Source organism: Zosterops lateralis (assembly GCF_965231275.1).
Source record: "Zosterops lateralis genome assembly, chromosome: 19".
Taxonomy (NCBI): domain Eukaryota; kingdom Metazoa; phylum Chordata; class Aves; order Passeriformes; family Zosteropidae; genus Zosterops; species Zosterops lateralis.
In genome coordinates this window covers 633,615-647,626 of record NC_139779.1, presented here as the reverse complement: position 1 = coordinate 647,626, position 14,012 = coordinate 633,615, and the positions used below count along the sequence as shown (strand labels likewise).

Genomic DNA, 14,012 nt, shown 5'->3' with positions numbered 1-14,012 from the left:
CAGAGATTGCAGCTGTGGTGTCTCCATGTTAGAATGAAAAGTAGGTCTGAATTTTGGATAATCTGTTTGGATAATCTAATTTGGATAATCAGCTGTTCGTGCTTAAGAGGCTCTGAGGTTCACCTACAAAGGCAGATCCCCCCAGCAGAGGAACAGCTCTCCAGATCTCTTAGCCCTTTAGTCAGAGCCAGCACAGAGCAGATGATCAGTGCCATTGAAATGTGTGTTCTGCATGTCACAGGTGTTCATATCTGTGGACGAAACGGACTCAGTGGAGCAGGACCCCAAGGGGCAGGAGGAGCCCACGCTGACGGCGGTGCCGGCGCCCGCGGCCGCCGAGTTCGACTCCCCCGACTCGGGGCTGCCCAGCTCCAGGAACTACTCGGTGGCCTCGGGCATCCTGTCCAGCATCGACGACGGGCAGGGCGGCTCCTTCGAGGACGGGGCTGAGGAGGAGGGCACTGAGGGGGGCAGGACTGAGCCGGGCACTCCCCGCCTGCAGAGGACCAAACCCAGCGTGCTGCAGTCGCAGGACTCTGTCTCAGAGGAGCAGCTCTGCTCCCAGGGGGATTATTTCGTGGATGTCGCCTCTGTCTGCGCTGCGTCCTACACAGTAGGTCACTAATGAAGTATCATCATCTCTCTGCTCAGCGTTGCTTTTTTAGCAGACACTGGTACTTATTCTGATAGGTTTTAATGAGAGAAAGAGAGTCCCAAACTAGAACTACAGCTGGTGGGATGGTAACTGAGGATTTTTGCATCCAAATCTTTTCATCTGGATTTTGAGCTTTGGAAATAAGGCAGCAAGAAAAATTGGGGTGTTTTTTTTTTTAAGTAGGAGGGCAAGACAATCAGTGTGGTACATTTCTAGCTGTTAGAACTTTCCAGGGCCTGGGGATATGGACAACATACTGCTTGTAAGATTCTAGTGTTATTTAAATCAAGATAAAATCTCCAACTAGTCAAACTGAACCACAACCTAAATCTAGATTCAAGATGCCACCACCTCTGTTACTCTTGCTGTCACACAGCAGCATAGTTTTTGCTTCTCTCTGCTGAAGTTACTTAGCTGGAAATAGCCATTTGGAAATAGGACAGGTTTGGCGTATTTCCAAGTGAAAACAAATGTGTTTTACCTGGCATTTTTGACAGTAATTGAGTATTTCGATGCCCTCATCTTCTCACAGTGTAATTGTGCTGTTTCTGGTTTGGTGATTCTCAGGGCAAATCTGCACAGAGTCCTGGGAATGCTGTAAACTTAGCAGATCTAACTCAAACTTTTCTGTTCTAGATAGAGTTATTGGACACTGTTGCCTTAAATTTGCACAGAATTGATAAAGATGTCCAGAGATGTGACAGGAATTATTGGTATTTTACTGCTGAGAACCTGGAGAAGCTCCGAAATGTCATGTGCAGGTAAATGAGCTTGTAAACCCAACTACTTCCACATTTCTGTCATAATCCATAAAATAATCTATAAACTGTAATAATATGCAAATAACAATCAATAAGAATTCTCACTAATGAATTTAAAACAACTTGCCAGAAGGAAAACAGGCAGGATGGCAGGTTAGGGTCCAAGTTTGGAATGCAGATTTGAGACTTCTCAAGTGACAGACCCTATTTTAGAGAACTGTTCTCTGAGTGTACTCTGGGGCTTGGGTTTCTCCTGATCAGGATGATACCTCCATGCTCAGAGGGCCACTTCATCCAGGCAGCAAACAGTAAAGGGCTGTGAAATGCTCTGGGAAGTGTCAGAAGGTTCTGAGACTCCCACCTTCAGCAGCTGCTTAGGATTTATTTCACATATGGAATCAGCCTTCAATACAAGGATTTCTTCTTTCCACAGCTATGTCTGGGAGCACCTAGAAGTTGGTTATGTCCAAGGCATGTGTGACCTCCTGGCTCCTTTGATGGTTATTCTTGACAATGGTAGGAAGGGTTTTCCTTTGGAATGTGCTGGTATCCTTACTGAGGTCTTTCCTTAGAAATGCTGTTTCAGAAGGAGTTGTCTGCATTAACCAGGGCTGGGTCACCAGCAAAATCAAACCTGCAGCTCCTGATTTGTGTTTTCTCCACCTGTGGCTGTTGAAATTGCTAACATTAGTGTCTTGGGGCTGCCCTGTCACTGACTTCCAGATTAAATTTTACCAAAGTTAGTAAAATTAATGTGTTCTGGCAGTTGCTGACACTGAAAAGTCAACTGCAGTCTGGATTCTTTGAAACATAACTAGTAAAAATGGTCCAGAGTCAGGAACCAACCTCCCTTTCATCTAAATCCTGGGCTTCAGAGAACAGCAAAGGGGAAGACTCTATTTTCCCCAAGCCCTGCAGATCCATTATTTTGGTTCAAGAAGTCCCACAATTGCCAGCACTGAGTGTCTGCCTTGTCCCTGCAGATCAGCTGGCCTACAGCTGCTTCAGCCACCTGATGAAGAGGATGAGCCAGAACTTCCCCAACGGAGGTGCCATGGACACACACTTTGCCAACATGCGCTCCCTCATCCAGGTGAGTCTGGTTAAGGGTGTCTGGAAGAAAACAAGGCTGTGCAGAGGCTCAGGACTCACCAGTGAAGGGTGAGAGCTCTGAGGAGTTCAGCTGTGACTTCAGAGCTGGGGAGGAGGAGCTGTCAGTGGATTTGCAGAGCTGCAGCAAGAGAAGTGGAGGCAGAGATGGACATTTGCCACTTCACTGAGTCAGGACACCCAGAGCACAGCACTGGCACACACAGCAAAGGGCTGAGCAGCTGCTCTGACCACGGGATGAGGAGCAGAGTGGGAGTCCAACACCTCTGACCCTGGCTGCTTTCAGACCACATCTGACAGCTGCTGTTTTCCATTCTAGATTTTGGACTCAGAACTTTTTGAATTGATGCACCAGAATGGAGATTACACTCATTTTTACTTCTGCTATCGCTGGTTCCTGCTTGACTTCAAAAGAGGTAATAATGTTCTGTGCCAGTAGTTTAGAGTTGTGTGGAACTGTAATAGTTCTGTTTTGGTGTGAGTGTCTGTCAGGATGGTGAGTGGCAGCTGGGGTCACTGGAGAGTTTGTAGCCAGGAAAGGCAATGCAGCTCTGAGATGAAACAGCACTGGAATGAGTCCAGGCTTAGAAAGGGGAGTTGCAAATTCCTGATGATGTAATTGAAGCCAAGTTCCTGCCCAGTGCAAATGCCTGTTTGCTCAAAGTGATCCCACTCCTGTATAAGCTTTGAAACCCCCTCTCTCATCCCTTTGATAACAAGGAGCAGCTCAGCAATAGCTCAGGAGCTGCTGCACTGTGGGTGAGGTGCCTTGTATCGTGTGGGACACCCCTGGATCCCAGGATCCCTGCACAAGCACACTCCAGCAGAGTGTTGGTGCTGACAGGCCCACTGCAGAGCCAAGATACACCTGGACACAGGTTCAGACCTGCAGCCTGTCCCACAGCCCTGTAGGACACCTGGGCCTCCTGTGCTGCTCTCATGGTCACTGTGGTTCAGGTTCCTTCCTGGGCTTGGCTCTGCACCGCCCCATCTCCAGGCTGTGGTAATTGTTCTTTAGGCCAGTTCTGTGCACAGGTGACAGGAGGTGGCTGGAGGAGAGGGGGAGAGGGAAAGGAGGAGTCATCAGGTTCTGTTCATGACTGAGTAAGGCCTGTAGACATTGGTGAGAGAGAAGGGGCATGGCCAGTTGAATAATCAGATGCTCTTGTAATGTTTATTCCCATTCAGAATTGTTGTACGAGGATGTATTTACAGTGTGGGAAGTTATTTGGGCAGCAAAGCACATCTCTTCAGAACATTTTGTCCTTTTCATTGCCTTAGCACTTGTGGAAGTTTATCGAGAGATTATCCGTGATAACAACATGGACTTCACAGATATCATCAAGTTTTTTAATGGTAAGAGCCATTTTGATAAAAAGTAATGAGATTTTGCTCCTTGTCCCTTCCTGAGGCTGTCTGCTGCAGTTCTTGTTGTGACAAACCCCTGCTCATTTTAAGCTTGGAGTCTCAGTGCCAGGTCCTATAGCACAAGGGATTCATCCACTTCTTCTGTTTTTAGTTCTCCAAAACCAACCCCCTGGAACACTCTGCGATTGCTGCTTGTTACAGTAATTAATTAATGCTAATGCCAATGCCACATGCATAGCAGTGGCAGGGCAGGAAGGTGGTGCAGAGAGTTAAGATGTTTGTCTGTGTCTCTTAGAAATGGCTGAGCACCACGATGCTGCGGAGATCCTGAGGATAGCCAGAGACCTTGTCTACAAAGTGCAGACACTGATTGAGAACAAGTGACCATGGACAGGCTGGCCCTGGGGCCTCGCTGTGAGCCACTGGATGGAGCATTCCTTGCACTGTAATTCCAAATGGTGTTTTAATTGCATCTTCCATGTAATGTAATAAATAGTGAGGAGACAGTAACAGACTTTTAAAACCTGAACTTCCCTTCACCAGATGAGGTTGGTGTTTGATAGTCCTTGTTACACTCACTTTGTATTTCTAGACAAAATCTTTTTGCATTCTCTGTTTCCCTCTCTAGAAGACATCTGTCTACATCTTTGCGATGTTGAAAGGGGGGATTTGACAAACTGCAGCATTTCTATTTTGACTTACTGCACCTGTAAAGCCTGGATGCACCCTGTGTGCTCTGCCAGAAGCTGCCATGGAGGCCAGGCTGGGCCCACTGCTGCAAGCATTGGATTGGGTCCTTGGAGGAGCATGGTCCTGGACTCACTGTCTTTGCCTTGAACATGGAAGAGAATGTGTCTGAACTCATGTTGCTAAAACATTTGGGTTTGTATTTAGCAGTGATTAAAGCTGATAAGGTTCCTGGCTGGGAGAATGGCCTTAACCTAAATGCCCCAGTTGATGTGAGCAGTGATGAGCTCATGAGCTAAAACACCAGTTTGGCCTTGGCTGACTGGCTCACCCTGCTCAGTCTGCATGGCCCACACAGACCTGCCTTGGTCTTGCCACTCCCAGGCCCTGCACTGTGCTGCTCAGGTGAGCAGGTTCAGCCCATGCACAGGACCCTGCTCACACTGGCAGCTCCTGCTCCCTGTGCTGTGCACAGCCATGGATTCACAGCCCATGGAGAGCAGATGGCAGTGCCAGCCTCCTCCAGATCCCTCCCTGCCCTGCAGAGCTTTCAGGAGAGAGTCTCCATGGGCTCACAGAAACAAACCAGATGCTCGTCTGGGAGCAGGATCAGCCCCTGCCAGGTGAAGGAGCTGGAATTGCTGGGGGCTCTGAGCTGCTGCTGCAGCCCCTGCTCAGGTGTGGAGCTCTGTGTGCCCCAGGACAGTCTGTGCCCCAACCCTGTGCCCGGGGAGTGGTGGGGCTGGGGGGAACTGCTGGGGCTGCTCTGCACTGCTGGGGCAGAACTCTCACCTGTGCTCTACTTGCCTGTTGCTGCTAAGTGAATCTCTGGGTCAGCCAGAGGGAGGGAGGGAGGAAGGAGCTTCTTGCTCATGGAGACTCCAGGAATACTGATGACCCGGGCTCCTGGCACAGAGTCCTGCTCCCAGTCCTGTACAGGTCTGAGCTCATCCCAGTCCCAGCAGTGCCCAACCTCCACAGCCCCCACGGCTGCTCTGCAGTCCCAAAAGTGCTCCAGGTGTGTCTGTCTGTTCATTTGAAAACTGAAAAAGTATTTTTTAAAAGAATGAGAAGAGTGAGAAAAACCTCCAATTCCCAGAGCCCGGGGAGTGATGGATGTACAGATAATACTGCACTATTTTCCTTTGGTATGTTGGGAATGTTCTGTACAGCTGTTTCACACTAACCCAATCTGTGAACTTTGCTGTATTAGAACATTCTCTCTGATTGGATTTTATCAATGTTGTGTATTATTTATTTTTGTTGGGAGCAGACTATTCTCTTTATTGCTCAATTATTTATGTTTAAATGTAACTTATGAATAAATACTTATCATCAAGGCATCCCGTGGAGCTCTTTGGGAACGATTTCTCTCCCCCCAAGGTGATTCCAGCAATGGAACAGGGCTGAGGCTGTCTGGGAGGACAGGGTGAGATGTAATTAATGTTTCTCTGATGAGCTGCATGGGCTGTAATGCTAAAGGCAATAAATAGGTCACCATTAAGTAGACTCCTGAGGTCCCTTAAATTACTTTAAGGGCAGCTTTCATGTACCCTCTGGCTGAGCCTGAGCCAGCCCAGCCCACAAACAGAAACAGGCTTATGACAAGTGTTACAGAGTTTCATCCTGAAATTTTAGGCCTGATTGTGCTGCAGCTGCATTGACTCCAGCTGAGCTGCTGGACTTTCAGGAGAGATCCTCCTCCAGCACTCCCAGTCCTTGTTCAAACCCTTTAAACTCCTCTGGCTGTGTCTCCTCTGCAGCAGTGATAATCCCTGCTCAGTCTCACCTGGCTGCTTGGCTGCTACTGGCAGTTTTGCAGCAATGTTCCAGGTTTTTAGACTAAATAGGTCTGCCTGGAGATGAGTCCCTGGGGAGTTATGGAACATTTCCCCATTCCACCATAAAAAGGCCCAACAAAGGCCTCTGTGTGCTGGGCTGGGTGCAGCCATCCCTCAGCCACTGCTCCTTACAGCAGCTAATCAGGTATTTATCCCTATCAACAAGGATCAGCCCTTCATGAAGTGCATCAAAGACATGACCTAAAAAACTTCCAGTGAACTTGTGTCCTCTGCCTTCACCTGTCTGCACAGTGGGCCTGGGGAGGGCAGGGCACCGAGCACAGCTGGGGGTACAGCTGGCCCTCGTCCCTCTGTCCTTCCCACACACCTCCACCATTTCCCTTGCACAGTCACAATAATTTCTAATGCAGTTATTCAGATCCGTGGTGTCCCCCCAGCCCCTCTGCCCGAGCCCACCTGGGGTCCAGCCCCAGCCCTGACCTGCTGCCCCCAGCCCACCGCAGGTGTGACTTACCCAGTGCAGGGTGACCGTCCACGTCTATCACGTCCCTGCTGGAGACAGGGGAGCAGCAGAGCCCGGGACTGCAGCACCTGCAGGAGAGACAACAGTTAGTTCTGCTCACCCTGTACAGCCCCAGCCCAGGGCACAGGAGGGTGGGGAGGGTCCCAGCAGGAGGGTCCTGGGCACGACACTGCCCTGCTGGGCCCCCCTGCCCTGCAGCAGGGCTGGGATGGGCTCCTCGGCAGGAGGACACAGGACAGGGCACCGTTCCCCAGGTTCTCACAGACTCCTGAAGCTGCCAAGGCAGCACTGGATGCAGACACAGCCACGGCCCTCGGGAACTCTGTGCCTGGCCCGGGTGAGCTCCAGCCCCATGGAACACTCACCTGGAGTGGCGGCCGTGGCTCCGGAGGGAGGGAAGGCATTGCTCTTGGAGCTGGGAAATCACAAACAAAGTGAGAGCTGCATGCAAAGGATAGTCAAGCAAATGCAGAAACCTGTTTCCGATTTCAGTGCATGTTTATTTCAGTTTTATATTTATTTCAGGCAAGTGCTTATTACATGGATATCATTCATGTTGGATACCTAAATTCTGGAGCATGAAGAGCCAGTATTGTACAGCTGAATAGTAAAAATACAATATGTACAAAATTAGTTGCTTTTTCACATAGCAGATGTATCCAAACACATAAAAATCTTTACAGTCTAGTTTGTCAATATTCAGTATTTCAGTAAATTGGTAACACAGTGACACGTCCTCACTGTAAACACAGACTGCACCTGCCCAGGTGAGCACAGGGGGAGCCCCTGCGAGGTGCAGGGGAGGGACGGGGGCTCCGGGCCAGCGAGGGCAGCACTGGGCTCACAGTCAGCAGCTCCAGTGACACATTCCTAACGCGGGGAGCACAGCGAGATGAAATAAATAAATAAACGCTTTAGGCAGGAGCGGGGGAGGCCACATGCAGTGACAGAGCAGGGGGTCCCCGCTCCCAGCACGGCTCCTCACCCAGCAATGCCCAGGCTGGGGCCTGACCAGAAGCCAATAAATCACGGGGTGGTTGCAGTCAGTCCCTGATTTCTCGCTCTGTCAAGCCCCAGCACACTTTTGGCTCAGGTTGTTAAGGCGTATCCGTAAGGCATTGGCACCGGGATCCCGCAGCCAGCGCGGGGCTGTGCCCGCCACGGCAACACAACCCCGGGAGGACGAGCCAGGGACACCCCAGAACAGACGGGCTGGAGTTCGGGGCATTTCCCTGCTGAGCCCCTGCCCCAGCGCTCCCCACACTCCAATTCCTATTGACAGCACAAGGGATGGGGTGAACCAACGGGCCTCACCCAGAGCCAGAGCAGAACCAGCCGTGCTGTCCTGGTGAGGAGCACCACGACATCTCACGGCCCATTCCCACCAAATCCCAGCACAGAACAGCCCTGTCCCCTCGCTGAGAGTGCAGGGACAGAGGCCACTGGGGCCTTCCTTTGCTGTTCAGCAGCCCCAGGCAGGGAGTGAACCAGCCTGAAACAGCCAAACACAACCTCTGCCACGACTGCACCCATCCCGTGCTGGGCTCAGGCTGGTATTTAATAATTCAAGTTTGTATTATCAAGTTCTGTATAACAGGGACAGAAAAAAGCCATGACTGATTCTATCCACAGCCTATTTTCCTTAACACTAAACATCTGCTTCTAACAACTGATGCTTTACTCAGGGAGGAAATAACCTAAAGATAGTGTTATAATCCATTTTAATCTGTCCCAAATGATAACAAGGGATGGAAAACAGGCCATAAGAATGACGGTTTTCCTCTCCTCACCCCATAGCTTTTAGAATCAAAATAAGACTGGAATGAACAACTGTTCAGAAAAAACATGCCAAGTCTCAGAGGAGCCTCACCTGTGAGTGCTCAGAGCTGCCCACCTCCACACCAGCTCCACCAGCCCTCTGCAGCAGCCACGGATCTGACTAAGCTAATTAAGCAAGAGCCTGAACACCGAGACAGGCTGAGCCAAAGTCCTGCTCAGGCAAGCAGAGGTCAACTGGTTCATCTGGCCAAGGCTGCTCACCCCACTGGGGACACTGGATGCCCATCACAGAAAGCAAAGGGGCCAAACAAGCACTGACCACATCATCCCAGGGGGCAAAGGACACCTTGCCCCCGACCCCTGGTACACAGGAGGTCTCCAGATCCCCTTGTACCCACCCAACCTGGAACAGTTCTCACTTTTTTTTCTTTAAATGCAAAAAACGCCCTCAGGATGCAAACCAGTCCAAAGAGACACAGGCTACATACAAAAACCAGACACAATAAGCCTTGCATTGCATGTCTACAGGAATCTACCAGGCGTGCGCACAGACAACCACACCGACACCGACACAGCAGCGACACCTCACCTCCACCTAAACCACCCAAAGGCATTTTTTTTGTTTCTTTTGTTACAGAAGGCCACTTTGAAATAAAACAAAGAAAGAAAAGACAAGGAGCCCAACAGCAGCAGCGGCTCAGTGGGATGATCAACACTCCGGACGTGCCGCGGGCGCCTGGAGAGCAGAGGCCCCTGCAAAGGCCGTCCCCTCTGTCCAGCTCTGCTCAAGAAACCAAAACCCAGCTGTGCCAGTGGCCAGGGGCCCAGTGCTGACACTGAAGCCCTTCTGGCCTTCGACACCCAACACTCAGCCCCAGCACGGACAGACAGATGGACACACAGACACACACACACACACGTGCAGAAAAACCCCGACGGCAGCAGTTTGGCTCCAGCCCTTATTTCCCCTGTGAAATGTGGGTCAGCAGCTGCCCCCAGGGACACACGACCTGCTGCCCCTCGGATCCCACACAAGCAACTGCAGAGAACACGGGAAATCAAATCGCTTCCCTTCCTAAGATAAACTACAACAGATCTGGCTAATTTTTACTGGTGAGGTCAGGAATACATTCCTGTATCTAAAGTGTCAGCGTTAAGAGCTCTTTTCAGGATCATTTTAAAGTAGCAGTTCGTGTTCCTTGCCCTCTGCCTGCACCTCCCTGGCAGGCAGCTGGAAGTGGCTTTGGCAGGCACAGCAGGCTCAGCCCAGCACGAGGGTTCCCCACCCCAGGGCTCTGTGCCCACACAGCTGCAGACACCTCTGGCTGTGCTGGCTGAGCTCCCAGCACAGCTCCAGCTCCTGGGCACGATTTGGCTGCTGGCAGCAGGACATGGAGCGTGGGGGCTGCAGAACCACCTCCACCGACCAACAGGCTCTGAGCCAGGTCTGACAGGACAGAGAATCCTCTCAAACTACTACGTAGAAACCCCATTTTCTATTGTTTCTGTGGCATGGTTACCAATAACTAATATTATTCAACAACAGAAGAGACTTCTTGTAAACTTCATATTTATTTATTTTTTGGGGGGGACAAATTAGATCTTATGAATCCCCAAGTGTACATATATATTTATATATAGCTTTCTCCATAGGGAAAACATATATCAAAGGAGGAGAGACATTCCTAAAGTGCCCCTTGTCATACAGTACTGAACGGGATTTCTAAGAGCATCAGTGTAAATCCAAAGTTTCTGAGCAGGAATAACAGAGGTGGAAAAGGAAGGGCTATGGCTGCTCTTCTTCCCACAGAATAAAGAAGTTTGCTGACTTTAAAAAACAAAAATGCCAAAGAAATGTTTCTGGTAGCCCTGAAAAAGGCAGATGAGAACAGGGGTACACATGACACCTGGTGCAGCTCCTGGGCTGGCCAAGGAGGATGTTCCTAATGGGGAGGCCAACACCCACAAAGGGGATCAGACAGACAGACAGCATGGCACAACTCCAAGGGGAAAGAAAAACTGGCCAAGATACAGGACTGGGCAAGGCAGGGCCACTCCTTGCTCTAAACCATAAGGGAGGAGAAGACGAGGCCAGCAGCACCCCTGTCCATACAGCACAGGCCACTCCATAACCCAGCAGAAAGCTCATCCCCTGGGGCTCGGCCAATGCTCCCACACTGAGCCCATTCTCAGCCTGGCTCCTTCTCCTCCAATGAGGAGAATTTGTTATTTTGTGAGTTGGAACAGTAACAAAAGGCAGAAACACAAGTCCTTCCCCTCCTGACGCTGCTGCAGAAGGCAAGGCCACACTCCCTCCAGAGAAGGGAGGTGACCCTGTTGCACAGACTCAGAGTTGAGGAGTTTCTGACTAGGAGAAACTGAACTGATACCCAACCCTATCTCTCAAATACTGGCACACAACTGCCTTCCTTGGGAAAGCACCTGCAGGGACAAAGGACAACTAAACCCTGGCAATTCCAGGAACCCCCCAGTGTTAATGGTGCACTGGAAGGAGAACAAACGATCTGCTTCAATGGGGTTTTAAGAAAAGAAACCCTTCAAGGTTTGACCATTCTGCAGGAGCTGTGCTGGCAGCACAGCCAAGAGCCTCCTGAACTCAAGGATGCATGAAAGAAAAATTAAACAAGTGGTAACTGGGGCTTTATGAACAGACCTCACACAACTCCCAGTGACACCTGCTCAGAAGGCACAATCACCCCTGACCTCTGCAGTCATTTCTCTGCCTCCAGATCAGTTTTACCTGGGGACAGTATGGAACAGGCAGATGTTCTCACTGTTCAAACCAGTCCTTCAGCAGGCTGAAGTCCTGCTAGAGTCAGCAGGTCTTTTGGGCAGAGTATGGATGCTGTTCTCCTGCAGGAGGCCCCAGCCTGGACACAGCCAGGCAGTGAGGTTTGGTGCTCAGCCACCCCTTCTCCTCTCCCAGAGCTCCTGGGCAGATGGAGCCTCCCATCCTGCCCTAGAACAGCTGCTGGCTACAGCAGCTTGTTGCCTGCAGTAAGGACTGTGGAATACTTGCTTTAGAAAGAGAGGAAGACAGAATGGAGATCATTCACAGCAGTAACTAAACACACAGTGCAAGGACCAGAACATTCAGCGAGCAGCACAACAACATTCCTCCTCTCCTGGCTCTCTGGGATTTGCCACTGACCTCAGACAGGTCTGCCCCAACCACCAGGAAGGGGAACGGGAAGGTCCTGAGGGATGAGGGTTCTTTGGTGCACGTCCCACTGTCAGACACGAGCTCTCACACTGATCTCCTGCAGCAAGCCCTTATCCTGCATAAGGAGAGATTGCTTCCCTGTCAAAGGGAACAAAGCTGCTTGAACTGCCTGTGCTCTGGAAGGGAACCACATCCCCTTTTATCCCTTTCCAAACCCACCGGGCTCCCACACCAGAGTGTGGTCAGGACAGAACGAACCAATAAACATTAACCCATGCAGCAAATCTACCTCATTTCTCTTGGTCTTCTTGTCCCAGGTTCCGTTCACCAGGCCACAGAAACACCCTGCAAGATGCCAGCACAAAGTCTGTGCCTCTGCCAAACAACAAACCCGAGAAACCTGGGGGGGCTTGGACGGGCAGGAGGGACCCTGACCGGGGCCATGCCACGCACAGAGATCTGCAAAACCAATTATTGCATCAGCAAACCAAGCCAGACAAAATACAAATTTCCCCCAAAAACATTCAAACGAAGCATAGTCAATCAATAAAATAATAAAAACCAGTATTTTTTTGACAAAGCTATAAAAATCAAGTCATTTATAAAATGGCAACAAATCAAGTCTGGTTGTGTATTCTTTTTCCTTTTATTAGACAGGACAGAGAATTTCCTTAAAATGCCATAACAAGTCACAGTGATTTTAGATGGTTTTTGAAATGTAATATATTGATGGGAAATACCTTTAACATGGTTTGACTCGTGGTTTGTTGTTGGGGGTTTTTTTGTCACTGTACTCTGGTCCACCAAACCATCTATCTTATAGTTTCTTGTTTAGAGAGGACACTGTCTTCTTCCTCCAAAAATGAATTTTGTCTCATAATCCTGCAAAATAATCAACCTTACAAAAGGCCTTCAAATGTTATATTTATATATATATGTATATACATATATATATACACACACATACACACATATATATAAATATAGACTTCTATGATTTTTTTTTCCCATTCTACGCAATGTCTCAATAAAGAGATCAGCAATTTTTTTTATTCTACAAAGAAGCAACACATAAGAGGGCAAAAAAATTAAAAGTCTTAAGAACATCATATCCATAAGTTCACTCATTACACATAAAAGGAAAAAAAATCACCATGAACAACTGTCTCTGAAGTCAGTGGGACGAGCGGCCCCGTCCCGGGCCGGGGGCAGCTGGCACAGCCCGGCCCCTGCGCCGAGCCGGACGCGGTTGGAATGTACGGAGTTTCCTTAGGAAAGGTTCCCAACAAAGACCTCGCCTGGGGGCCGTGCCCCCTAGGCCAGCTTCAGCGTGCTCACCGGGAAGGAGGGCATGGTCACCATAGTCACCGGGTTCAGCACCGTCTGCCCCACCAGCTGCGGGTGGTGCACCACCTGGGCACCCACGGCCGGCTTGGCCATGACGGGCTGGCCCAGCCCCGCCGTGCCGTTCACTTGCTGGTGCGAGATGGTGTGAGCGATGTGGCTCACCACGGGCTGGCTGACGGCCACGGGCTGGGGGTAGATGGGCAGCTGCGGGCCCAGGTGGGCCATGTGGTTGATGGTGGCCGGGTGCACAGTGATGTGGCCGATGGGCTGAGCAGCAGTGGTGAGTTGCACGGGGCTGGATGTGGAAGGTGCAATGTGAGCAATGTGCTTGGTCTGTGGACCCTGAATGACGTGGTTGACAGTCTGGATGACGGAGGCGTGGGTGGTGGCGGTGTGGGCGATAACAGTCGATTGCACGGTCGAGGCCGCCACGATGTGAGTCTGTGCGGGGACGATCGCCTGCGGCGGGACCAGTGCTTGTGTCTGCAGGGGGGGCTGGGCGTGGGGCTTCTGCTGGATGGACACGTGGGGGGGCAGGACCGTGGGGAGCGGGGCGGCAGCGCTGGGGGGGACGGCTTTCAGCAGCTCGGGGTGCTGGCGCTGGGCGAGTTTTGGTAATGAGTTCATTGGCCTGTCGTCTTCCATATCTTCATCTATGTTGTCTTCACCCTCTGGAAAACACGAAAGGAAGAAACTCCCATAAAAAGGCAAGCAGAGCACGAACTGGACCAACGAAGCTCCCTAAAAGGCAGCAGCAGCAGAAGAGACGTGCAGGAAGCGTCACTGAGCTACAGGC

The 14,012-nt window shown here is 50.5% G+C and overlaps 2 protein-coding genes across 7 annotated transcripts in view; one reads left to right on the top strand and one right to left on the bottom strand.

Annotated features, from left to right (window-relative positions):
- SGSM2 (small G protein signaling modulator 2) overlaps window positions 1-5,924 on the top strand; it is a 37,740-nt gene extending 31,816 nt beyond the window's left edge. For 5 of the 6 annotated variants that reach the window (XM_083875215.1, XM_083875211.1, XM_083875214.1 and 2 more), the window contains 7 exons: window positions 242-613; window positions 1,292-1,416; window positions 1,850-1,932; window positions 2,400-2,509; window positions 2,846-2,942; window positions 3,715-3,882; window positions 4,190-5,924. In XM_083875215.1, coding sequence (XP_083731341.1) covers window positions 242-613; window positions 1,292-1,416; window positions 1,850-1,932; window positions 2,400-2,509; window positions 2,846-2,942; window positions 3,715-3,882; window positions 4,190-4,278 — 1,044 coding nt within the window. In that variant the 3' untranslated portion in view covers window positions 4,279-5,924. The remainder of the gene's footprint in view (window positions 1-241; window positions 614-1,291; window positions 1,417-1,849; window positions 1,933-2,399; window positions 2,510-2,845; window positions 2,943-3,714; window positions 3,883-4,189) is intronic. The other variant, XM_083875213.1, reaches the window with a different exon arrangement.
- Window positions 5,925-7,393: 1,469 nt separating this feature from the next.
- Window positions 7,394-14,012, bottom strand: part of MNT (MAX network transcriptional repressor) — a gene marked incomplete at its 5' end in the record, with an annotated part of 31,531 nt that continues 24,912 nt past the window's right edge. The window contains one exon of the mRNA XM_083874945.1: window positions 7,394-13,887. Within this exon, the coding sequence (XP_083731071.1) occupies window positions 13,184-13,887 (704 nt within the window). The 3' untranslated portion in view covers window positions 7,394-13,183. The remainder of the gene's footprint in view (window positions 13,888-14,012) is intronic.